Source organism: Eschscholzia californica, unplaced genomic scaffold (genome assembly GCF_041429995.1).
Source record: "Eschscholzia californica isolate CP2 unplaced genomic scaffold, dmEscCali1.0.p SCAF_5, whole genome shotgun sequence".
NCBI classification, from domain to species: Eukaryota; Viridiplantae; Streptophyta; class Magnoliopsida; order Ranunculales; family Papaveraceae; genus Eschscholzia; species Eschscholzia californica.
In genome coordinates, this window is record NW_028238472.1 from 4026937 (window position 1) to 4052993 (window position 26057).

Here is a 26057-nt window from a genome sequence, read left to right on the forward strand (position 1 = left end):
AGTCTGAAGTGGTTTTCTTGAACTCCACATGTGGGTAACCCGAGCCCATTGTTTGACACACTCACCCATATACAAAAAGTATGAACTTTCCTAAACTCGTACGAAAAATAGTACTTTTGAAAAAAATTTGAACTTCTATACCAATTGAACCCACTGTGGTGCTTATTTTGTTATGATGTGGTGCTCGCACGTCTAGGTTTTGTTCGGTTCGCGTGACGTCAAACGACCATTTACGTAGATATCGTGTTACATGCACCCCGAGTGAATGTTTTAACTCGTTGTGATTGCGCTACGATAGTTTTTATCACGACTGGAGTAAGCCCGACGGGATTGACCGCGCCCGTAGAGCGCGGGAGATACCTAGTTTTAATATAATAGATGTAGTACTCCATGCATATGTTAAATTGTTAATACTACGACTACTGTGAAAACTTTTAACTAAACTTATTATCAATTAGGCTCTAATTGAGGCAGTGTAAAATTTTACAAAGATTCACAATGAAAGTTTGCTTTAGTAACAAAGATTTTTAACGAACATCATAGTCTACATGAGTTAGGCGAAAAATTGGGTAAATAAGACAATGATTAAATAGTTTAACCGAGGAGAAATAAAGAAAAGAAGCAAATGTCTCACCTATATGTGTTAATTGATCTATTAATAATCACACAAAAGAAGTAATGTGTGTGTTGGTTGCACGATTCCTATTAGAAGTGAGCTTTGGTAGGATTCAAGGAATCAAGAATCCTTGGTCTATTTCGCTATCATGAATCCTAAGACTCTTGGATTCTAAGGATTCCTAATTTCAAAATTTGTATTGGACTAAAATCTCATCCTACCCCTTAGGATTTGCTAGGATCTTGGATTAATAAACCTAGATTTCAAACTTAAAACCAAAAACAAAATATTTCATTCTACAAAGTAATTATTTTAAAATTATTTTTTCAGAGATCGTTTTTTTTTCTAAAAAATGATTTTCTCGAAAATCATTTTTTCCTTCGAAAATCGTTTTTTTTCCCGAAAAGCGTTCTTTTTCCAAAATCTGATTTTTTCGAGAACTGTTTTCTTTTTGCCGAAAATCGATTCTTCTCCAAATAACATTTTTTTCCCGAAAGTATATTTTTTCTTTAAAACTTTTTTTTTACTTCTCCAAACTCGATTTTTTACAAGGGCCCCTAAAATTAACATTTTAAAGGCACCTGTATAGGTGAGATAAAAAAAGAAGTTTAACTATGTGACATCTATATGTATTAATTGATCTGATCTAGTAATGATCAACGTAAAAGAAGTAAATGTTGGCTCAAGGTTCAATCAAACCACCATCTTAATAACATCTAAACTTATATTGAATAACAATCAAGCATCTCTCATTTGTATTACATTCTTATTGTTTCTCTAATTTTTTTACTTTTATTTCTTTCGATTCTTTATTTCTTTGACCCATTATGTATTTTACGTGGTACTTCATCACATGTCGAACAGAGTTAATATGTTTAAACACTTTATTCAAACTTGTAGTAAATCATGTTATATTTTGACACTTTTTAATTAGTTAAAACTGTCGAAATGAGTACTGGTCGGGGTTGTCGAAATGAGTATTGGTCGTGGTAATGGTGGTGATAGTATTAGTTGTAATGGTGGTGGCAATGGTGGTGAGGTTGGTCGTCGTACGGTGGTGGTAACAATGGTGGTGCTAGTAAAAAAAAGTGATGATTTTTTTTTTCTGATAGTAGTAAACCGTCACAATAGTCGACAACAGTTAGAATTAAAAAAAGTCTCAGGGTCAAAAAAAAACCCTCGAAAATACGACAACAAATAATTCTATTTGTGAAAACATATATAATACAAAAGTCATTACATTCATCACATCACTAACACTAATTAATACAATAACTAGTTAAAAATTTTAACTGAGATTTGTCTTCAGTTACATTGTTTGTGTAGTGTAAAATTTTACAAAGACTCACGGGCCAAGCTAAGTTTTGCTATAGTTATTAGTACAGACTACTAACAAAAGTCATAGTCAACATGAATTAGGCAAAAAGTTGGGTAAATAAAACATTAATAAATAGTTTAAGTTTTAACCAAGGAGAAACAAAAAACTATGTGACCCATCTCTATGTATTAATTGATCTGATAATGATCCGCACAAAATTAAGAAGTAAATGTTGATTTAGAATTCAATTAAGAACTTCACTCTAGAAATTGTAATCAGCTCTCTAGAAGAGGTCTCGAGGAGGTTTGTGGAGAACTTTTTTTAGTTGCAACATGCATGTAATTTGGATTGTTTGTACAATACTTCTTCATGCTCTATAAAATTCTTTTTTAACTAGCTACCTTCTTATATACTAAGAGTTGTTTTTTCTAACTCTTATTTTGATTCAGCTGTTTTGCTTAATGAATAAAACGCCTTGAATGCTTAGTAACTTTCGTTTGGTGATCATAAAATTTTGTTTAGTATTAGAGTAAAGATTACAAATTTTGTCATTTTTACTAAATTTATGGGAAGTTGGAGAAAACTAAAGGGTTGATACGTGGGAGCTCATAAAATGGATTATAGTTTCATGAAGAGAAATTTTGTCATCAAAATACCACAAACTGGTTCAGTTTAAGTTATAACCTCAATCTCCCTAATATCATTCATAACTAATATCCCACAAAATCTCAAAGATTTAAGAAACTTTAGAGAAAAGACAAAATCCATCATTCACCATGACCAGGGCCGTGCGGTGGGGGGACCGCACAGGCCCCCACCACACGGGGCCCCATTTTTAGCCTTTTAAGGGTGTAGCAATATCAGATAAGTAGAAACAGTGTCACAAGCATAACATCGGATATAATCAGCTCCGTTGGGTTGATGCTTCAATACCCACACGACACGTCTTTTTCTTTTCTTTTTAAGATCATCAAATAAGTATTAAAGAGTTCAAATCACAAATTCCTTTTCATTACTATCCAGCGCTTATCTCTCTCCAAAAATTTGTCTTTGTCTTTGTCTTGCACATGGACCTCATCTTTCTTTCATTTCTTTAAGTTCCAGAAAAATGTTTTATGAAAATAAAAAACTCGTTAAACAAGAGAAGTTTTACATGAAAACTGTTATGTTAATCATATATTAACATCATATAATGAGTTTGGATTCGCGAATGATTCAATCTTTCGTTTATAGTTAAATAATTTCAAAACAAAATCAATAAAAGAAATCTTTTAACTTTCGTGTTTTTCATACTGAATGGCCCGTTTTAAATTTGGCACCGGACTCCTAAATTGTCAGGCACGGCCCTGACCATGACTAGCTGGGAAATTTAACAAAAAATGTTATTAATTAGGAGTTATCTAGGGCAGCATAAAAGTTTACGAGACTCACAATCCAAGTTTGCTTCTGGAATTACTAAACACTTTTAACGAAAATCACAGTCAAATGATATAGGCAATAAATCGGGTAAATAAGACTAAATAAACAGTTTAGCCAAGGAGAATTAAAAAATAAAAAATATGACTTACCTATAAATATTAATTGAACTATATATGATCCACACAAAAGAAGTAAATTGTAACTCGAAAACCAAGTTTGTTGTTTCTTTTAAACTCCTTTCTTTCGAGTTAACTTTTTTTCTTAATGCATAAAATACTTGGAATGTTTAATAGACTTGCATTTGATAAACATAGAACCTTGTTTAGGAGTTAGATTCATGATTATATAATTTATCAATTTATACCAAACTTGTGGGAAGTTGGAGAAAACTAAAGCGATGATAAGAGGGAGCTTATATACCGCACTATAGTCTCCACAAGAGAAATTATAAGGAGCCTCGCCTCACCCCTAGAAACAAGACTAATCGGTAACGTTGCTATATTAATCAGTGGGCATGGCGTAGTCTACATGGTAAGAGCTGGAGTATTAACTGCCAACTCTTATTGACATTTCTTTCATAAAAAAAATAACTCTTATAGTTCAACAAAAAAAAAAAAAAAAAAACTCTTATTGACATGGGTTAAATTCCCCCTAATCATAAATTTTATGGGAGTATTAACTGCCAACTCTTATTGTCAGTTTGTTACTTTGTTTCCTTTTCATTGGTTTTTTAGGCAAAGATTTTTTTTGAAAGATTGAAGTATAATAATTTCAAAGTTTAATTTTTGGAAATTAAGTATATCATACCAAAATGATAGTATTACAATTTGAGAATCAAGACTACTCAAAAGGCTAGAGGTTCAAGTGTGTTGTAAAAGTTTAAGTTTATCATCTTACAGGGTCGGTCCTGAGTTTTTGTGGCCCGAAGCGGGGTTACAAAATGTGACCCCTTCAATTTAGGCAAATTGTAAAACTTTATTGAAAAAATTTATAAGTAACGTTATTATTATATAATATTTATGTAACAAAAAAGTGGTGATAACTACAATCACTTGAACACCGTTCTTCTTACCTTTTTAGATGCAAAATCACTAATACTCTGTCTCTAAATGACTCTCTTTTTCTAAAAAAAGTGGTGATGACTACAATATTTTTATCATACATACGTTAATATTTTCACATACTCTTTTTTTTTTGCAATTGATACTTTCGCATACTCTATCTCACCCACCATGATTAATCTCCATCTCTGAAAAAATAAATTTCTTGAGTGAATATTTAGGGGGCAATGTTTGATCAAGACAATTTTTTGACTAAAAAATCATTATTTCCCAGAGAATTTTTTTTATTCCCCAAAACCGTGGCCAACAAACAGTGCAATATCATTGAATCAAAGTTTAAATTAGCAAAAGCTGATTAAATGTAGGTCTATTGAACAATTAAGAACTTCAATATGTAATTTGTAGTCATCTATCTAGAAGAGGTCCTTGAGAAGTTTTTGGCCAACTTCATTTTACCTGCAGCATGCATGATGAATGTTATTTGCTTCATCTATACTGTACCACTTCATGCCCTATAAAATTCATTTGTAGAGTGTAGCTGCATTTGTATGTAATGATAAAATTTAGTTAACTCTTTCTCTTAATCCATTAACACTTTGAATGTTAAGTGGACTTACATTTGATGATCATAGAACCATGTTTAGTAGTAAGATTCAAGACGAGTTAATTGGTCAATTTATACCGAATTTGTGGGAAGTTGGAGAAAACTAAAAGAATGGTACGAGAGAGCTTATACACCGGGTCAGATATTTGATCTATTCAGATTTTCTATTCATTTGGACTTGAAAGGACCGTCTTGTGTACGCCAATGGTTGGAATAAAGGACCCTCCATGAAGAGCTCAAGACGCTTGGAGCTATCAAGAGTGGCGGCATTTAAGTTAAAAGCATCGGTTTTGGAGCTATCAAGAGGCCTACCTCTCGAGCTATCCGTGAATTACCTTAGTGTGATTTAGTTTTTTAAGTCCCTCTCTTGTTTGATCCAAACTTGTGGTCCAAGATACTTAAATACATAGTATATTAATATATGTCATGTATGTAAATACAATATCTTTATGGTAAAATATGTGTGAGAATATTGATTGTATCACTCTTATAATAAAATTAATATATGACATGTATGTAAAACTGTCAATAGTATTATATTTAATAGTTGTTTTACCCATCTTCCCATCTTATGCCCGCCAAACTTTGAAAATTTATTTCTTATTCATACAAAATTGTTTTTGATTAAACCACGGTTTAAAATTCAACTCCTCGACGAGAAAAATGCAAAGGTATATTCCTCGAGTTGTTTCGACAACCGAAATCTTGTCAAAATTGCAAAATACGCTTCAGCTGAAGGTGTAGATTCCAACATTACACACCTATCTTATCAAATGACTTTCAACTAAAATCGAAGTTGAAATGAGTTAGGCAAAAGATTGGGTAAATCCTCACAACATGGTAAAACTAAGTCAATATTCATGCTCAGTTTCGACTGAGGTCATGTAAAAAAAAATTAGGATATGAAGTATTGCTTTACCGCACAGGCTCCATCAGAGTATAACTTTCTTTTGTCTAATTTCTTCTACCATAGTATATGTGGAGTCTGAAGTTAACGGTCGGTGATCAACAAAGTCTCTAGTGGCCAAGCACGTTCTCAAACTTGGGTATTTTGCGAGAGGCCGTCAGACTCTCGTCGGAGTTTAAATATCTGCACTATCCTTGAGTAATTGCCATTCCCACAATAGGTCTAGATAATCAAGGTCTTATTCGGAGTTCACCCAGGGAAATGAAACAACAAATAAATAGTTTAGCAGAGTAATAAGAAACTATCTGACCCACCAAAATGTATTAATTGGTCTGGTAATAATGGTCCACACAAAGCAAGAAGTAAATGTTAATTCTAATTTTAATTAAGAACTTTAATCTAGAATTTATAGTACTCTTTCTAGAAATGGTCTTTAGGAGGTTGATGGTAAATTTTTCTCGTGGCAACATGTATCAAGCATGTAATTTAGATCATTTCTATGATACCAATTCATGCCTATAAAATTCGTGGGTATGCTAGCTACATTAGTATGTAGTAAGAGTTCCTTTTCCTTTTAATCCTCTTTCTCGAGTGATGTTTTTTTAGTTAAATTTTTGGTCCATAGTTTATACCAAATTTATGGGGAGTTGGAGAAAACTAAAAGTCTATTGACTTGTTTTATTAATTTTGGATTTGAGAGCACCATTATTTTGCATCAATCAGGACCCCTTTTTTTGCATCAATCAAGAGTGACCACATTCAAGTTCGTATTGCTACGATAATAACACATAAAAGATGTTCTCGTTGCCAGAAACTGTTACAAAATGTAAAAACACATCAAAGTAACGTCGTTGTAGTTGGAATGTTATAACAAATGTACAAAGTCATAAGTAAGACCGATTTGTAACGGTTCCTTTCGCTGAAGAAGTTATAGAAGATCTTTTTATAACCGTTTTTTGACCTAGCCGTTCTAAATAGATTATACAAGTTGGTGCCGCATTGGGTATTCCATTACAGTGTGGTAAGCACTCGGTTGGAGTTGCATTTGTTTCATTTATATACTTTCGCGATGTTTGGTGTCTTCCTTATCTGTATCCCGGTCGCCATGAAATCTTCTTAACTTGTGGTTTTGCTCTCACCTTCTATCTTTCTGTATGTGAAAGATCTAGATTAGTAGTTTGATATTTATCTTATAAGTGTTCGATTATTGTGTCAATTGTAAATTTAGTTAGGTTAAGTCTTCGTCTCTTGTTTGGTTGAAATTTTCTGCTTCCCAAACATAGAAAACACTAAAAACTGCAAAACATTATAACATGGTTTTCACTGTTTTTTCTGATTTTAAAAAATATATAATGTTTGTAACGGCTCAACAACTTTAAACCGTTAAAAATAGGTTTTTTGATTTTGACATGAGATACTATTTCTAACGGCTTAAAGCCGTTGCCACGGGATCAGTTGTAACGCCTTTACGAATCAAAGCTATTACAAAGTCATTTAGATTTGGCGGAAATCTAAAACAGTATTTGTAATGACTTCGATTTGTAAAGCCGTTATAAAAATTTCGTTGTAACAGACATCGTTCGTACAATTGTATTGGCCACAAGCCTTTTTGTGACGGCCTGAAATTTATTTGTAACAACTTTGTCCGTTACAGGTAAGCATATGTAACCGTTTATATTTAATGGCTTATAGTCATTACAATAGTACTATGTTTTTTGTAGTAGACAAATGTTATGAATTCAATGACATTGGCGGTTGTGAACTTCCCTTACAAAAGTATTGTGTTCTGAGATCATCATCTCTTTGTGCAGCCCATGCATTTGTTTTTTTTTTTTTTTTTTTGTTGAACTAAAATAACATTAATGGAACAGAATGTTATTACAGTAGCGATCAATTAAAATACAAGGAATATTGACCCATTCTTTGCTCCTATTACACTTCCTTGCCCACTTCGCTAGCTTGTCAGCGTTAGAGTTAGCTGTTCTTTTGGTGAAGTAGAATTGAACATCGTCGAATTCTTTCTTGATGGCTTGGATCTTCCTGACATGGATCAGCGATTGCCATTGGATGGTGTGACGGTGGTTGCGAATATGAGAGATAAGATTGCAGTTGTCGCTTTCTACTATTATAGAGCGATGCCCATGGGCTTTGGCCCATTCCAGCCCAAAAAGGATTGCCTTGGCTTCACATTCTTCACTGTTTCTTCCTCTAGAAGTTTTCGCTTGAGCATGAATAAATTTAGCATTCTCATCGTGGGCAATGAGACTTAAGCCAACGATGGATGTAATGTTAGTGAAAGAGGCGTCCACATTGATCTTTATATATCCGTTTGTAGGGGGTTTCCATCTATCTACCTGTTTATTCTTGGGTTTGGACGGTTTAGTATTCACTTTCGGGAAGTTATCTATCATTTTGATAATTTTCGTGACTTCGTTGATCTCGTGTTGAAAGCAGTGGTCGCATCTAGTTTTCCATATGATCCAAAGGATGGTAGTGAAATGTATGTTTTCCTCAGTTTGACACCTGTCTGGGTGATCTTCCCACGAAAAGATCCAATCCGTTATGGAGGTAATATTTTCAGAGATGATGTTATAGTGGAACCAGATATTTTTCGCTAACGCACAATGTAAGAGTGCATGTTCGATTGATTCAGTGGAAATGCAATTCGGGCAGTTCGTGCTGATTTTAACATACTTGCCAATTTTTTCTCTCACTGGAAGAGCCTGATTGCAAATCTTCCAGATAAAAAGTTTGATGCGAGGGATGGCTGGAATGGACCATAAGAATTTCCAGTTTCGCGAGGTGCTGTTTTGGTTATTATTGGTATTGCTTAAGTGCTTGTAAAGCGAGGATACCGTGAATTTGCCGGAGTTAGATAATTTCCATTTAAGGAGGTCTTTGCCTTCCGGGTTAACCGGGATAGATCTGATGAGGTTTTGGGTAGCCCATGCATTTGTTGATTGGAATATATTCCTTCAATTTTGTGTGCATGGTGGTGGATGGATCCTGATATTTATAGTGGTTATAATGATTTTCTTTTGATCTGTTTTGATCAAGAAATAATAAATTTAACCAAGAACATAAGAACTCGAAACACATAATGATCAACTAAATTCACACCATGACTGTTTTGATTTAGAACTTTCCAGGTCGGTCTCATATTAGCAATTACTATCTCCGATTTCTTATCAAAGCTGTTAAACTTGATCTCATAATGGTCCCCATAAATGAAGTGAATGTTAACTCAAAATGCAATAAAGAACTTCAATCCACAAATTGAAGAGATCTTTAGGAGGTTTGTGGAGAACTTTTCTTTTTAGCTAACATTCAATAACAAAGTCCTTTTTAGCTAGCTACATTTGTGTGTAATGAGAGTTCTTTTTTAACTCCTTTCTTCTGAGCTATTTGTTTCTCTTAATTAAGAAAACGCGTTTAATGAGTCAGATTTTATATTTGATTAATACCAAATTTGTGGTCTCTAAGATAGAAATCACCAACATGAATCCACGCCCAAATTATAGAACACAGCAAAAGGTGAAAACATTAACGATCTCCTTACCTTCTCTGCCCTATACATTCATAGAAATCTCACTTACGCTCGTCAAATCTTCATTTCTCACCCAAACCCAAACCCAAAATCATATATCTGAAACACAATGATCAGAGCTTACTCAAACAGAAAATCACAAAACTCAACTACTTTTCTCTTTTCCTCTCAATGCAACATGAAAAACAAATCCTATGACCAGATAACTTCACTTACCTGTTCCTCCTAAAATCCTGCAGTCACAAATATTCGAGGGTAAACCGTCTCACTCACAAATCTTAAAAATGGGTGTCAAATTTGATATATTTATGCATATAATGTAATTCCCTTATAAATACGTACTTATCTTGCAGAGATTCTTACGCTGGCACTTAAGGCCATGTTTGACGCTCGGGAATGGAATTTGATTTCTGGGAATCAGATTACTGTAGTTTGATGTTTGGTTTGACGGGAATGGAAATTTGATTGCTGACATATTCCTAATTAGGTGTTTGGTTCGTATAGGAATAGGAATGTAAATATTTGTAAAAGTGCACTTTTACCCTTACTTAAACTACATAAAATACACATCAACTCTTTTTTTAGCATAAAATATACACATCAACTTTGTTATATATTAAAATCAGTATTATTTTCATGAAATAATAACACGATACATCAAAGAGTTAGAATTTAAAGATAATAAATAAATGTCTTAATAAAAATTTATCTAAAATAAAATTTTGTTCGTAAACCTAAATAGAAATTTATCTAAAATCAATTTCATTCATATACATAAATAGTACTTATTAATACCAAATTCTACAAAAAAAATAAAATTGGTAATTTAATATTTTGTTAAGGATATATTTGTCAATAAATATTAATATATGGGGGGTGCTTCTAAAGGTACCAGGCCAAAAGACTGTTAGCATCCGGAAATTTTATTGACTTTGGTCAATGGCCGTTTACCCGAGTTCTCTATAAGCACCGATTTTTAATGTGGGTAACGTTCACCTTCGTTTGCTTCTTCCATCTTCTTCTTCCAAAATAAAAGGAATCCCAATATTGAATGAGACAATTGGAGTTTTGAAGAAATCAAAAGACAATGAAACCTTGTTAAAATCATTATTATGATATAGTATGATTAAGAATGAAACAATCTGCTTTATATGTTATTTAAACGAATCAAATTAGTATCAAACATGATTAAGGAAGACTAATTCTAGATTATAAGAACCATAAAAGATTAATAAGATAGTTTGAGAGAGAGAGAGAGGAGACCAATATTGACACCAAATTTTGTTCTTTCTAACAACTTTATAGCATTCAACCAGAATCTAATAGAGAAGACCCTAATAGAGGTTCATGTGGGTGTAGCAACGTACATGCGAACCCAGCATCCAATCTGGTCGCAGGCTCAACAATTTTGGAGAGAGAAAGAGAGAGAGGACACCAATATTGACACCAAATTTTATTCTTTCCAACAACTTTATAGCATTCAACCAGAATCTAATAGAGAAGACCCTAATAGAGGTTCATGTGGGTGTAGCAACGTACATGCGAACCCAGCATCCAATCTGGTCGCAGGCTCAGCAATTTTGGAGAAGTCGATATTCTATAGAGAAGTGTTACACGTAGAGATGAGATAGTGGTGGTGATGAAAAATGGCTTGAGGGAGGAGAGAAATGGTGGTTGTCAAAGATGGAGGGTGGCGAAAGTAATGGCTATGAAGATGAGAGATAGTGTTAAGAGGTGTGCATCCAGCAGATTAGGTACAATTTAAAAAAACAATCGTGTTTTAAGATGTTATTACCAGAAAAAGTAAGATGTTCAAAACCCTAAATCGCAAGAGATTTAACTGAGTATTAACATAGAAACCACCAATTCAACCCAACAGGAAGGGATGAAAACTTTTGTAAATCTATAACATGTTCAAAGAGCAAAGCAGTAATATGATCCAAACTTATTTACATATTTCTATGAAATCAAAGGATCCAACAGTGCTAGCTTTCTGTTCAGCTGTTGCAAAAACTAAAGAACAAACTAGAACTCCTAAAATGTGAAGTTGTTCGATCTCAAAATGAAAGTTTGGAATTCCCAATTTTCAGATTTTGTGAGAGATGGATGGAGGGGTTATGGTTAACTCCACTTTGACCGGTGCCTACATAGTTGGGCGGTGCTAACAGAGAAAAAAGCAATTGGGTCTGGTGCTAATAGAGTTGAATGCTAACAACTTTTTGGACCGGTGCCTTTAGAAGCACCCTAATATATGTGATTCCGGGAGAATGGGAATCACAAACTCACCTGCCCCCTGGATTTGCTATTACTCCTTTTTGAGGTAATCACATTCCCGAACCCACGCCATTCCTGCAAGCCAAATAATGATGTGGAATGTGATTCCCAGGAATCACAATCCATTCCCACGTCATTCCCGCGCGCCAAATATGGCCTAAGTGTTTGAGAAAATGTTTAACATAGATGTGGTTTTCTGGACTTCATTGATGAGTGCGTATGTTGATGATGATCATCCAATTGAACCTTTGAAATTGTTTATGATGGTTAAAAGATGAAGATGAGAGGAAAGAAGGTGGTTGTGGGAGAGAGGTGAGAGAAAGAAACAGTAAGTTGAAGAGAGAGAAATAAGTAAGAAAATAAAAGAACAAAATAAATTATAGAAGTGCCATAAGGGGAAAATTAGTTAGTTGACACAATCAGTGACCAAAACGACCAGTTGATCAAAATTTGGGGGCCAAAATGGAATTAACCCACTCCTAAATCTACTTTTCTCTTGTTTCTTTATGGGCAGTGCTTTGGGGAAAGCTAAATAGTTTTCTGGGTGTGAAGTTTGGGTGGAAACAAAAAAAATTAAATTTTTTTATTTTCCCCAAACAACCAAATCCTTTTCAGCTTCTTCTTCCTTTCTCCGGCGACTCCACCATCTCCGGCGACAAATTTTTTTTTTTATTCTCCTCTCCATCTCCGGCGAAGGGGAGGAGCCCCTTCGCCGGAGGTCTGGTTTCCAGACGAAATAGTAGTAAGTTAAACATCTCCCACGAGCTTCTTAAGGTTTCAGTGAAAGAGAGAACAAGAGAAGAAAGAGAGAAGAAAGAGAGATTGAGAGGGAGAAGAGAGAGAAAGAGAAGAGAGAAGATGATGAAGCCGCCGGTAACATCCGGCCGGCGATTTTTTCCGGCGACATTAATTATGACATTAAAGTGGTGTTTGGTCTAACTCTTTTTTGTTTTCCACCGTCTTCCCCTGAAACTTTAATACTTTCCCCAAAATAGTGGCCTTCTTTATAACTTTGTAACTTTGCATGATTACCGTCAAAATTTACACTGACAAAAGTACTCTCGTAAGATTCCTCATTTGAACTAAACATCAGAGGGTACTAAAGTAATTCACAATATTGTTCGATGAAATAGTAGTAAGTTAAACATCTCCCACGAGCTTCTTAGGGTTTCAGTGGTCCTCTCTTTTCCCCCCCGAATTTGATCAATCAAAATCTGTGATTCCATTTCTTCTTTTTCTCCCAAGCAATTCTAACCCAATCTTTTCCTGGGTTCCTATTAATTTTTCTCCATCTAACTTAAATATTCTTCTTTTTTATTAAGTTTCATTGATAGTTCCGGGCTCTCTACGCCCTGGTAGTTTTTCAAATCCATGGTCATCTGTTTTCAATGGATCCCAGTTCAGTTCAACCCATTCCCCCAATTGAAGAAGATGAGTGGGGTAAGATTTTTCCCTCTTTCTTACTCCTTTTTTCTCTTCATAATTTTCATGGGTATCTTCATACTTTTGATCTAATTGAATAATATTCATTCTTTATTGATTTTATGATCAATTCATGATGTGGGTATTTTAGTTTTTGGGTTTTTTTTTGTGTTCATATTTCTATACTCTATTGGTTTATTCAAGAAAACTCCATAATTTGGTTGTTTTAGATGAACCCTTATGTTGATTAGTGGTTATGTTTTTCTTGGACATAATAAATTTGAAAAAAATATACTGATCAGCTGAACTCACACCATGACTGTTCTCATTTGGAACTTCGGACTCTCTTAGAATAATATTAAGCTATTTGTACATTAGAACTTTAAATGATTGTTAGATTACTACTTCTTTTTCAAATTCTCTAAGGGGTTTAATCCTCTTATAGATGATTCAGACTCTCATTTTGTTAATTTGTATTAGTATTTCTATATCTCTTCATGTGCCTACATGGGACGACAAAAATACGATAGACATCACTTAAGTGTTGGAGACAACTCCTTGCTTGGGAGAATGGGTTGTAGCAATGTTTTAAAATACGTTTTTACATCTCAATGGGGTATGCTCTCACAAGGCAAGGCGGCGCCTCGAGGCATAAAGGCGTAAATTATTTCTTTTCCAAGGAAAATGATATCAATTATGTTGAAACATAACAATGATTTTTTACTTTACTACTTGGTGTTTAACAAACAAAAATACCAATATTTTTGTGTTGCCCGACAACTTAAAAATAACAGGTGACTTAAGATGCGCACGTTTTATTCTTGTGTTTACATATGCCTCGAGGCGTGCCTCAAAGTGCACTTGGAAGTTTTTTTAAAACATTGAGTTGTGGTAGTCCAGAAAACATCTAGTTGTTTTTTCCCAAAAGGGCGAACAAGTACTAGGATACAATAGTGATCCGGATAGGATTTAACAGTGAAGAGTATTCACAACATGAGGCCTGTCCTGAAAGAACGAATTAAATATGAAAAAAATGGCACCAATTGGAAAAGAAAAAAATACAATGCATCCAAGAAGTCTCCTTAGTGTAAGATGAAGTGTCTTTACAAAATCTATAAAACCAAGTCATTCCCTCTACTCTAAGATATAAAGTATTTCTAATTGAAAGGAGAACCGAGCTTGCATCAAACAATACATGTTTGAGTCTTCGCTCAAGTTTGTACATGTCTTATATGAAGTGTAACATCTAGCTCCGTATGTTGACCGGTTGTCTCTATAGTGTAGGCAATCCTCGTACTTGTATGATTGTATCTCACTTCTAGTTTCAAAGGAGGCTCTATGTTTCATTTCAATTTTAGCTTGAGTGCTAGATTAGGCGAACTCTTCCCTCTTAAGTATTGATTAATTTAGTAATATGAGTAAGTCGATTTCTGTACAAATTTTTTTTCAAAATGGTTGGTTGGTTTTCCTTTTCTTGTTATAGATGAATTATCTTGTTTCACCTTTCCGTTAAAATCTATATCAACAAAGTCCGATCTTTGTTGATATTCTCGTTAGCGAGATGTGGAATTGTGTATATAAGCTTACCCCATGCTTGTTACACTTCTCTGTCTTCTCATTTGATCAAAATAATTCTGAAAGTAATACTAGTCTAAGCATGGACTAGTACAATGTAATGGGGTTAATCGTAAAAACTTTGATCACATTAGCCTCAAACAATCAAAGAAACCGAATTTAGTCTCTACAAAGACATTAATCTCAATATTGGATTTTCCCTCTCAGATACTGATGGGTTCGTGATTCCAAGCTTATCAATTGGAGAATTTGACAATCCAAGTAAACCTGATGTTCCAGAAGTAAAAGACGATAAAAGCTCTTCAACCAAGGTAGGTTTCAACTTTCGGATATGGTTCTTGGCGCTTTTGTTCTTGCATAATCATATGCATAACTTCTCTCGTTTATTCTTCATGAATCATTTAAACCATCTGCATAAAGAAGTGAACACATATACTTCAGTCTAACCTGTTTACTTCAGTATTCTGAAACCCTAGTCCTGAGTTTCTGGAGTCCTTAAAGCCCTTTTGTTAGAATTAGAACAAACCGAACCCAAAAGCCTAGCTCCAATGAGTGAAGAAGGGAGGGTATATCGTAAGTACGAAACGAACTTGAGTATTTATCAAATGTGGTGATCAAACCGAGAAAAAACTTATTTTACCACCGGAAACTATACGTTCACGTTGTGTTGGTGTGTATGCTTACAGGCGACTAAGGAAGACGATAAAATCTACTTGGGGCCACACGGGGCTCCCCCATCACAAGTGAAGCAGCAAGAACTAAGTTCATCTGGCCGTAAGCAACGATTTAAGCAGAAGCTGAAGGACGCTGACAGGAAATTCATTGGATCAGGAAGAGAAAATAAGGTGGATAATCTGCGGGAGCTTGTTGGAAGCAGCAAAGGAAGCGGCTCCATGACGAAGAGCTCTCCTAGGGACTGGCTTGACCCACACTGCCATGAGTCTGAGTTTGAGAGGTCATATTCTCAGTAACTTCGTATTTATTTTCTAGTAATACTAACTTCAAAAACACAATCTGCTTTGGTTTTTATTTTCGTTTTGCTTTTCGCTTCTCCGAGTACTAAATAACATAAACACAAGTCGATAAACATTATTATGCATCTTTGGTTATCAATTGCAGAAGGTTTGTTTCTTAATCTGTGTTATCATTGTTGGAATTCATGTTCAGTTTCCATTTTCACCTCATTCATGAAAATTTAACATATCAATTCGTGAAAAATTTGAACTCATCTGCATTCGAAATTGAGATCAGAAGGTAAACCCCTTGTATCTAGAGTTCACATTCTTAAAATATTCGTATTATATTTTCTCCCGCCCATGGTAAATTCCCCTTATTTTCACACTCTGATTTATGTACTGTTTCAATGTAACATAATTTATACCAAGAGCATCTCAAAGGTCAAACTCAAGAAAATCAATATCTGTCCTATGTGTGAAGTTCCGATTGAGATTCCTATGTGTGAAGTTCCGATTGAGGTTCTCACTCTTCTGTGGCGAAGAATTGAGATCCTCAAATCTTTTGTATCTCAAAGCAAAATTCTAAAACTTGTTATATTTGCTTATGTGGCATGATTATTTTTGGCCAGCGCTTTGGGGAAAGCTAAATAGTTTCCGGGGTGTGAAGACTCGGTCAAAAATCAGTCAACTTTGTTTGACAATTTTATTTAGGGGGAAAGCAAAATAGCTTCTCCACCTCAGCTCTCTCTCTCTCCACCTCACTTCTTTCCCTCCACATCATCTTCTCTCTCCACATCATCTTCTCTCTCTCTTCTCCGATAGGTCGCCGGCCGGAAAATTTTCCGGCCGGCGACCATGAAAAAAAAAAAAAAAAAATTCACTCACTCTCTCTCTCTCTCTAGAAACTCCTTCCCTTCGCCGGAGTTCCGGTCTGTTCTTCAACAGACCAGATCCGGTCTGTTCTTCAACAGACCAGATCCGGTCTGTTAAAGAACAGACCTGTTCCGGTCTGTTGAAGAACAGACCGGAACTCCGGCGAAGGGAAACCCCTTCGCCGGAGTTTCTAGAGAGAGAGTGAGTGAAAAAAAAAAAAAATTCATGGTCGCCGGCCGGAAAATTTTCCGGCCGGCGACCTATCGGAGAAGAGAGAGAAGATGAGGTGGAGGTGAGGGAGGTGAGGGGGAGAGTTTTTTGTTTTGAACCATATTCTCTATAAAATATGTTTCCTCGGAAACTTTTCAAAATTTTGCATATTCCCTTTAAAATTTCACACCCCGGAAACTATTTAGCTTTCCCCAAAGCGCTGGCCTTATTTTCGTAAAATAATAAGGGTTAATTCCGTTTTGGCCCCCGAATTGTGACTGACTCGCCGTTTTGGCCCCCATAAGTGTCTGGCAGTTCGTTTTGGCCCCGAAAATTTCTTATGTGGCCCCTAATTCTATCCAACCTCCCAATTCTACCTCGATGACATTTCTGTAATTTTATATTTTTCTTTTTGTTTGTCCACCTCATCTAGTCTCTTCTCCATCACACCACTTCCTTTCCACCTCACCCTTCTTCTTCGGCGGAATGTTGTCGGGCAGAATAAAAAATTTCGGCTGGCAACCTTATTAAAAAACACAAAAAAAAAAATCTTTCTCTCTCTTCTTTCTCCTTTCTCTCTCATCTTCCTTTGCCGGAATAGAGAAAGGAGGGAGAGAAGATGAGAGAGAAAGGAGGAAGAAGAGAGAGAAAGGAAGAAGAAGAGAGAGAAAGGAGAAAGATAGGAGGAAGAAGAGAGAGAAATGAGGAAGAAGAGAGTGTTTTTTTTTTAATAAGGTTGTCGGCCGGAATTTTTTATTACGGCCGACAACATTCCGCCGGAGAAGAAGGGTGAGGTGGAGAGGAGGTGGTGTGATGGAGGAGAGATTAGATGAGGTGGACAAACAAAAAGAAAAAATATAAAATTACAGAAATGCCATCGGGGTAGAATTGGGAGGTTGGATAAACTTTTGGGCCAAAACGAACTGCCAGACACTTATGGGGGTCAAAACGGCAAGTTTGTCACAAATCGGGGGCCAAAACGGAAAATTAATTTCTCCTTGGTTCACAGTTAAAATGTCAAATATTGATGAAATTGACAATTAAAGATATCTCAAGAAGATACTCAATAAATTGAGTGTATATCTTTATTTAACTACATCCACATATCTTAGAGATCAAGTTGAATATTGTGTCAGATAGAGATTAAAAAAAAAGCACTAAAAAAAAAATCTATGTGACACTCAAAATATCTAAGATTGAATATTGATTGGAGATGCTCCAAAGGATATCTAAGGGATTTTTTTTTTTGTTGAACTAAAAGGATATCTAAGGGATATTTAACCATAACTTTAACTACTTCCAAGTTTAAAAATAATCCCTTCATAAATTTTTGTAACATACACTCAAAGGATCTAATATCAAATAGTGCCAAGGACGAAAGTTAGTTTGACTTTGACCCAAAACTTGTGATCAATTGAAATTTTTAGTCGATTCACAATTTGGCTCCTATGACAATATTTTACTTGATATACTAGTCCAACTAAACAATCAATTTATTTGATTAAATATTCGCATGACAATCTTATAACTAATTTATCAATCGAACTAAACACAATATTTTATTACAAGTTTTTTTTTTTATCCTTGTTCTCCTTCTCACTTGTCTCTAGAATAGCTGGAAAGTTGCCGACCACGACTGGTGGGCATTGTTGTCGACCTACAACAATAAGAAGTACAAAAGACAAATTAAGTTCACTACTTCTTACCTGGCCATTAGCACCACCATGACGATCAATGGATTCCCCGCTCTCTTATACTCCAAGGGTTGGATGGGCTTTCAGTCCGTGGACGCTCCGTGAAATCCCATTGGTTCCGGTTATGTTTGAATCGAAAGTTGAGGGAGTTTTTCTAAAGAAATTGAATAACCCACAAAATTTCAAGGAGGGAGGGGGAATTTAATGGGGGTACTAGTAGTGGTGGTGGGACAGGATGTAATGTTAGAAGAGGAAAAATTTCTTTCAGTGGAAATTTATGTTGAAGGTTGCAGGTAGTGTCTATGGATAGTCTATTCACGACCCTTTCGAATAAGAAAAAAGAAAAGGATGGAAGGAAAGACCATTGAATAGTGAACATAAATAGAAAAATAAATTTGACTACTCAAAAATGGTTCAGGGTTCCAAATTAAAAATGTTAGATTTGTCAAAAAAAAAAAAAAAAATGTTAAAAGACAAATATAAAGACCAAAATTTACATATAGGCACAAATTGGGAGTCGAATTGGAATTAACCCTAAAGTAAATAAAGGTGAAAAACTTTTCAGTGAGCCGCCTTTGGGGGTTAAATCTGAAATTTGTTGAGAATCTTCCATTTGCGAAACTCCCTGGGATAACAAGAAAGTCATTGAAGAACCCAAGTTGGTCATTAATAATCATACTTTCAACTTGTTCTTCTTATCAGAAACCCTTGCTTTAAAGCAAGTCAATTCATTCAACTACTAACCCTATCTTTACTTCTCTTCCCTCTCATCAGCTCCACTGTTTTGGATTCAACTTTGACTTGATCTCGGTCTTTGATCTGAGATCTCACTGAAAAAAATCACTAGCTTTTCCTGATTATTTATCTGGGTTTTGCCCAATTTGGGGTTCAAAACTTCGATTCCTGTTCGTGGTTTTGATTATATCAACAAAAAGCTTGTGTTCGACGAAAAGGGTATGTGTTCTTTCTAATGGCATGATTTTGTAGGTTTAGTTCATACCCTTTATCTAGTTTGATCCGTTTTCATTTGGGTATTTAGTATTTTTCTCAAATCTTCAAGGGTTTAGCTACTGGAATCTGATTTATTGTATTGGCAAAAACCCTGCTTTTTTCATCTAAAGTCGTGGTTTATGTAATTAGTAACATAATGAGAAGTTCTTCTTAGATTGTAAGGAGTAAATCAGATTAATGGGGTTCTACAGAAAACCTAGAGTTAAAGATGCTGCTTTTCGCCGAATTCTGTCTATGATTTTGCTTACTCTAGTTGGAGTTCTGCTTTTAGTTTTTCTCCTTAAAACAACTTCAGTTCATTGGTCTTATGGTGAAGATGATCAAGATGTTCCGATTAAGTACAATTTATCGCGTTTTAATATCAAGCCCAACCTTCCGAAACAGACGAAATTAGCTTTTTCATTAGATAGAAGAAATCAATTACCCCCAAGAAACTTAGATCTATTCCCAAATTTGGGAAAGAACCATATAACATTTGTTTTGTATGTTCATAATCGTCCGCAGTATCTCAAGGTAGTGGTTGAGAGTCTGTCGAAAGTAGAGGGGATCGGTGAAACACTATTGATAGTTAGCCACGATGGGTACTTCGAAGAAATGAATAAGATAATAGAAAGTATTAGGTTTTGCCAAGTGAAACAGATCTTCGCTCCGTATTCTCCCCATCTGTACCCTGATAGCTTTCCTGGTGTCTCAGTAGGGGATTGCCAAGGTAAAGATGATCCGTCTAAGAACAATTGTAAAGGAAATCCGGATCAATATGGGAATCATCGGTCTCCAAAGATAGTCTCATTAAAGCATCATTGGTGGTGGATGATGAATACAGTCTGGGATTCGTTAAGAGAGACCCGAGATCACTCTGGTCATATTCTTTTCATAGAAGAAGACCATTTTATATTTCCAAATGCATATCGAAATATTCAGCTACTTGCATCACTAAAGCCTAAGAAATGCCTGGATTGTTATGCTGTAAATTTAGCCCCTTCTGATGTGAAAGCAAAGGGAGAAGGGTGGGAAAGCTTGGTAGCAGAAAATAAAATCGGAAATGTGGGTTATGCTTTTAACAGAACTATTTGGAGGAAGATTCATTCGAAGGCCAGAGATTTTTGCTTCTTTGATGATTATAATTGGGATATAACAATGTGGTCTGTTGTATATCCTTCTTTCGGAGGTCAAGTTTACACGCTAAGGGGACCTAGAAGAAGTGCAGCTCACTTCGGGAAATGTGGTTTGCATCAAGGAAACGGAGAGAAAAATGCTTGTATCGATAATGGAGGTGTAGATGTTGATATAGAAGACATAGATAAGGTTGTTAATATCAAATCGAATTGGGGAGTTCATGTGATCAAACGTCAAGAAGGGTATCAATCTGGGTTTAAGGGTTGGGGAGGTTGGGCAGACAATAGGGATCGGCAACTGTGCTTGGATTTTGCTTATATGTACCATTATAAAGATACTTCACCGTAAACTGATTGAAGACCTAAACTTCGGTTGGGTGGTAACATCTGTAACTCTTCATTGCGGAAAAGCAGTGTCCGTGTCTTGCTGGTTCGAAAAAGGAGCTAAACTGCGTTTTCTCTTGAGTCATCCAGCCATTACAACTACAGAAGGTATGAAAAAGATAAATTTGTCTTGTGAATTTTGAAAGAGAGTAAGCTAGTAAAGTCACTTGTTATGCTGTTCTAGATATTATTACTTTTCTTGTAGATTCGGGTTTTGAGTAATCAAGGAAACTGTGGATGGTAATGAGGTATTTTATCCTAATGAAATAGTGTAGAGGTCTCACAATTGTAATGAAGTATCTTAGGAAAACATATCAAATTTGTTATCCAATGAATATGGTAATTATGTTATTGATATTGAGTTTGGTTTTGTTCAAAAATGTCTCGAATAAGGTCGGCCCAAAACCGAATGTTGCTACAGCAAAAAGACACTTATTACCTCTTGTATATGGGTCTGGTTTCGATTCGAATCACTTCCACATGTTGCCCTAGTTTCTTGATTTGAAAGGAGGAAACATAGATAAAGTTGTCGAGTTCATGTTCTTTCCATATTTCAGACTCAAGGATAGAAGATGATGGCTCAAGAAAGGGGCTCTTTAGAGATCCTTGTTATCTTGTACTGCATATACACTAGATTTCGACATATTGGCATAGTCATACTCATCAAACCACCGTCTCTGAGTTGTTCTGTTAATTCTTATTTCTTGTACTTAGTAGAACAATTAACAACTTTTCATTGGTCTTCCTCGTTTCGATTAGGTAAGACTATGTGATTATGCACCAAATATTATACGAAACTTCAGTGAACACATCATATATGATCTTGGGATGCTTCTGCACCAGTCTTTCACTTCGATTTCAGTCTCAATTTGTAGGGAAAATGTAAGAAAAACATCTGGTCTACCATTTAGTACCAGAAGAACGTCCGCAAGTTTGTATGTTTCATTTATATTTTGATTGTGGTTATTGAAGTGCTAGTACATCGATGCAAATTCAAACTTGGTAACAACCTTCTTCTATCAATTCCTCTTCAAAACCAAATCAATGTTGGGAACATATTAAACAGGAAAGCAGGCCGAAAATCTTATTTCTTATTGGTCTTAATTAATGATACATGCCAATCTTTTTTAGGCTTGAGTTTCAGCTCCATACGGATCTCTATATTTTTCTCATTATTGACTCATGAAGCACATGACTGTTTCGAGCAATGGGCGCAAAGATTTCGATTGATTTTATGTTATCTCTTTCATATTTGCAAACATACCTGCTATATTCGATATAGTCTTGTAACCCTAAAACTAAATCCTAATGTATTTTTACAAATATTCATTCGAGAGATAAAATAAAGTTTGCCATTTGATCAAATATTATCGTCTCTTTTGTTCTTACTTAATACATCTTCAGGAGTCTCATAGTTTCACATCACATGGTATAAGAGCGATAAGGTTTGTTTCTCGGACCGTTGGAACTGTGACTATTGAATTTTTTATCTTACTTGCATCATTTCATTATTAAAGGTGAAAGCTCTAAACGTTTTTATATTCTTTTTATAGGAGTATATTTTTTACCACCTTCACACACAACCATTACTAGCCTCGGTGACTAACTCCGTTAGCGGTTTTCTTCAAGAATTCCAACTTTTTTGTCCTTTTCCTTAAGGTTCTCCGCGAAACCCTAAGCCTCCCTCTTTTCTTTCTCGGTTTTTCTTGGAATCCGAGAGACCGAGAGACCGAGCGACCCAACCCTTGCTGAGACTTCGTGATTTAAGGCCCATAGGTGAACCCCTCGGTCTCCCTTTCTCTATACTATTGCCATTCTGGAGAAAGACGAGCGGGGTCTGCCACAACTCATATCTCCCTTTCTCTATACTATTGCCATTCTGGAGAAAGACGAGCGGAGTCTGCCACAACTCATATCAACTCCCATACATAATGCTGATACTTCCTTCGAGGAAGTATTGCTTCTATTCTCTAGGTTTTCAAACCTAAAGACGAAAACCACAGTCACCGTACACCTGCGGAGTCTGCTGGTGTAGGTGGTTGTCAGTTCTTGTTTGTAGTGCTTTGTCCATCCGAAGCAGAAGAAAAAAAAAAGTCAGTTGTATTTCTGACCATCTCCACTCTCTGGTGGCCTTTATTTGGGAAGGCAGTACTCACCATCATTAGTTCTTCAATGAAACAACGACGGTCCTCCCTGTTGCCGTTTCAGCCCTTACAACACAGTAGCAACGACATCACAAAGAAAAACTGTCGCAACTACTGTCATTATTCCGGCTACATCTGAAGCTTAATCATTTCGTCGCCTTTCCTGTTGTTTCTTTATACTATTCCTTTGTTTACAAGGCTTCAAATTTCCTACTCCGAATATACTCTGTGACTCTTCATTCTATTTTTAACAGTTACGACTATTAAATCGATTATATCTGACACTATGGTGGTTGACGTTGTGGGGGCGACTGTTGCATTTGTTCTTCGACCAGATGCTTACTATCTTTGTCGTCAGATTCTTCATCTTCACCTTTATCTGGATATGACTACGCTCAGTGGGCCGATAACATATACATGGCCCTCTGCAAAAAATTAGAACCGTTTCATTGATGGCACCTTAATCAAACCAAAGAATTGGCATGTTACGGCTTATTGGATCCATTGTGACATTGTAGTTTGCAACATGACATATTTCAACTTCGAAAGAATATCTTGGCACTTTTCAGAGTGATTCATATCTTATTCTTGGAAGACCTCCATGACACGTTTGTTACAGTATTTCTTATCATGGATTCTCTTTCTACGTTTGAGAAAGTTTACAACCCATGTGACTGTTATGTGTGATGTAAAAGAAATTATATACTTCCTCTTAAATATAAATTTTGCATTATTGTACAAAAATGTCATAAATTGTATTTGAAAATTAAGATATTCAAGATTGTGGTTGTTTTTTATATTATTGCTAAATTTATAAAGCTCAACTACAATATGTACCACTTCTTGGTTAAGAGTCTAGAATTCTTACAAATCTCAAATTTTCTAGGGCTTAAAAACATTCATATGTGACGATCTTTCTTTATTCAATACTTTATATTTGGCTAACCATAGTTTTTGTATCTATACACTTAATTAGTTGATTAATTAACTTAATTATAAAACTTTCCCTCTAATACATTTTAAGGTTTAGTTTTGGTGTTTTTATACTTTTTTTTGTGTATAGCTTTTGAACTTTGATCAGAACTTACCTTGATCTTTCGAATATAATCAGTAGCAGATGAATCTCCTCTTGTAATGTGTTGAATCTGCTCACGAAGAGAAGCTATTTTAGCTTCATATTCTTCAGCATAACTTTGTTCAAGGAACCTCCAAACTTCTCTTGAAGTCTTAAGTCCAAGAACATCAGACGAAATTGAATGAGTGAATGTGGCTTTCATACATGATTTGACAAAATTATCCGTCTTCCGCCATTGACAATATAAAGGATTTGGAATTTCAATATTGTTTTCAACAATCGTCTGTAATGGAATCTCAATAGATCCATCAACAAAACCAAATAGATCAGTACTTATCAAAATTGCCTTAAATTGATCCTTCCAAATGAGATAATTCGAACCATCTAGCTTCTCTGAAACGAAGCTTGCTATATTAGCAATAGACGAGTTTGGAAGAGAAAGATTTTGAGAAGATACTGAGTAAGAAGAAGAAGACGCCATTGTTGATCAAGGAAGAACTATAATATCTAGTGAGAGAAAGTGATTTTTGATCGAAATTGAGAAGAGAAAAAAAAATCACCAGGCTCTTATACCATGATAAAAGTCAGAGAGAGAAAGATCTTATTGAATTAAAATCAAGATGAAAAGATTATTACAACTAAACTCAGCTCTTATAGCTTTGAGTATTCGGTTATAGAGAGAGAGAAGTCTGTTATAACTAACTTAGTTAGTTATGATTCAGTTTCAGTTTGTTATTCTTTGTCTATAGGCACCACCACTCCTTAGACTTTCTTATTTAACTTGTTTACACACTAGTGACACCATCTTCATTTCTAAAATCCTTTTGTTCATACACTTGAATTACACTCAGAGTAGCTTCACTATCAGGTAATATTCAAAATTCTTCTTTTCTATTTACCCAAATCTTTAAGACAAGATAGATATTGATGAAATTATCATGTTTTTGTGACCCCATTTAATCACATAACCTATTTAGGGTATAAACCTTTTAATTAGTTTGCTCCAACACCTTACTTAAAGTTTGTATTTAGCATAAAGAACACAAACCGAAAACAGGTAATAAAAAGTATTATAGTGAGGGTAGCTAGAAGTGAAAAAGATGTGTATACTTATAAGGAATAAGAAATAGGAGTTATGTAAAACGTTAAAATCATACGGTACAGAGTTTTCAGGAAAATTCCAAAGAATTCTTAAACATACTCCAAATATCTACATACTTCAAGCATATTCCACGACATTTTATGGTATATTAGAAACTTCCAGGAACTTCTCATTACTGCTCAAATCAATAGTTAAGTAAATTATTTTTGACAGTTCGATCTATTTGATATCCGAACTATTTTTGAAATATTTTGGGTGTTATTTATGCTTTGTCCAGTGGTATTACTAACACATACTATATTCTATTTAGCGGTAGAATTTTGACAAAAAATGTGTAGAGTTCTTGTATTATAAGCATAGATGCATATATTCATTTTATATCTATAAATTAATATTTGATGAATAAACATCACCGACATAAATCAGATATGAAAATTTGTCAAAAGCTAAGCAAGCTCTTACGATAAAATTATGGTTCTAAAACAATTGAACCTAAACTGAGTCTACCACAGTTGATGGTGTATTTTTTTTTTTTGGAAGTCTACTATGATCTACGTAAGTCGTTACATTTGGCACTTGATACATCATAGATGTGATAAGCTCGATAACCGCCCACTCAAACACTAACAGAACCGGACATATAGCCCAACAAGACATGGCCTAAAGCCCAAAAACATTATTTACACCCTAATAACCCCAATTCAAATAACCAAAGAGTACACCTTCTCTGGGATTCGAACCTGAGACCTC

General features: G+C 35.1%; 2 protein-coding genes across 2 annotated transcripts; both read left to right on the forward strand.

Annotated features, from left to right (window-relative positions):
• The first annotated feature begins 12852 nt into the window (after positions 1-12852).
• LOC147536400 (uncharacterized) lies at positions 12853-15878 on the forward strand. The gene is made up of 3 exons (XM_086643407.1): positions 12853-13186; positions 14951-15054; positions 15430-15878. The coding sequence occupies exons 1-3, from the start codon at positions 13135-13137 to the stop codon at positions 15712-15714; spliced, it is 441 nt and encodes a 146-aa protein (XP_086499533.1). The 5' UTR covers positions 12853-13134; the 3' UTR covers positions 15715-15878.
• Positions 15879-18979: 3101 nt separating this feature from the next.
• Positions 18980-21366, forward strand: LOC147536401 (alpha-1,6-mannosyl-glycoprotein 2-beta-N-acetylglucosaminyltransferase-like). Its single transcript, XM_086642411.1, has one exon. The coding sequence runs from the start codon at positions 19665-19667 to the stop codon at positions 20949-20951; it is 1287 nt and encodes a 428-aa protein (XP_086498537.1). The 5' UTR covers positions 18980-19664; the 3' UTR covers positions 20952-21366.
• Positions 21367-26057: the final 4691 nt, after the last annotated feature.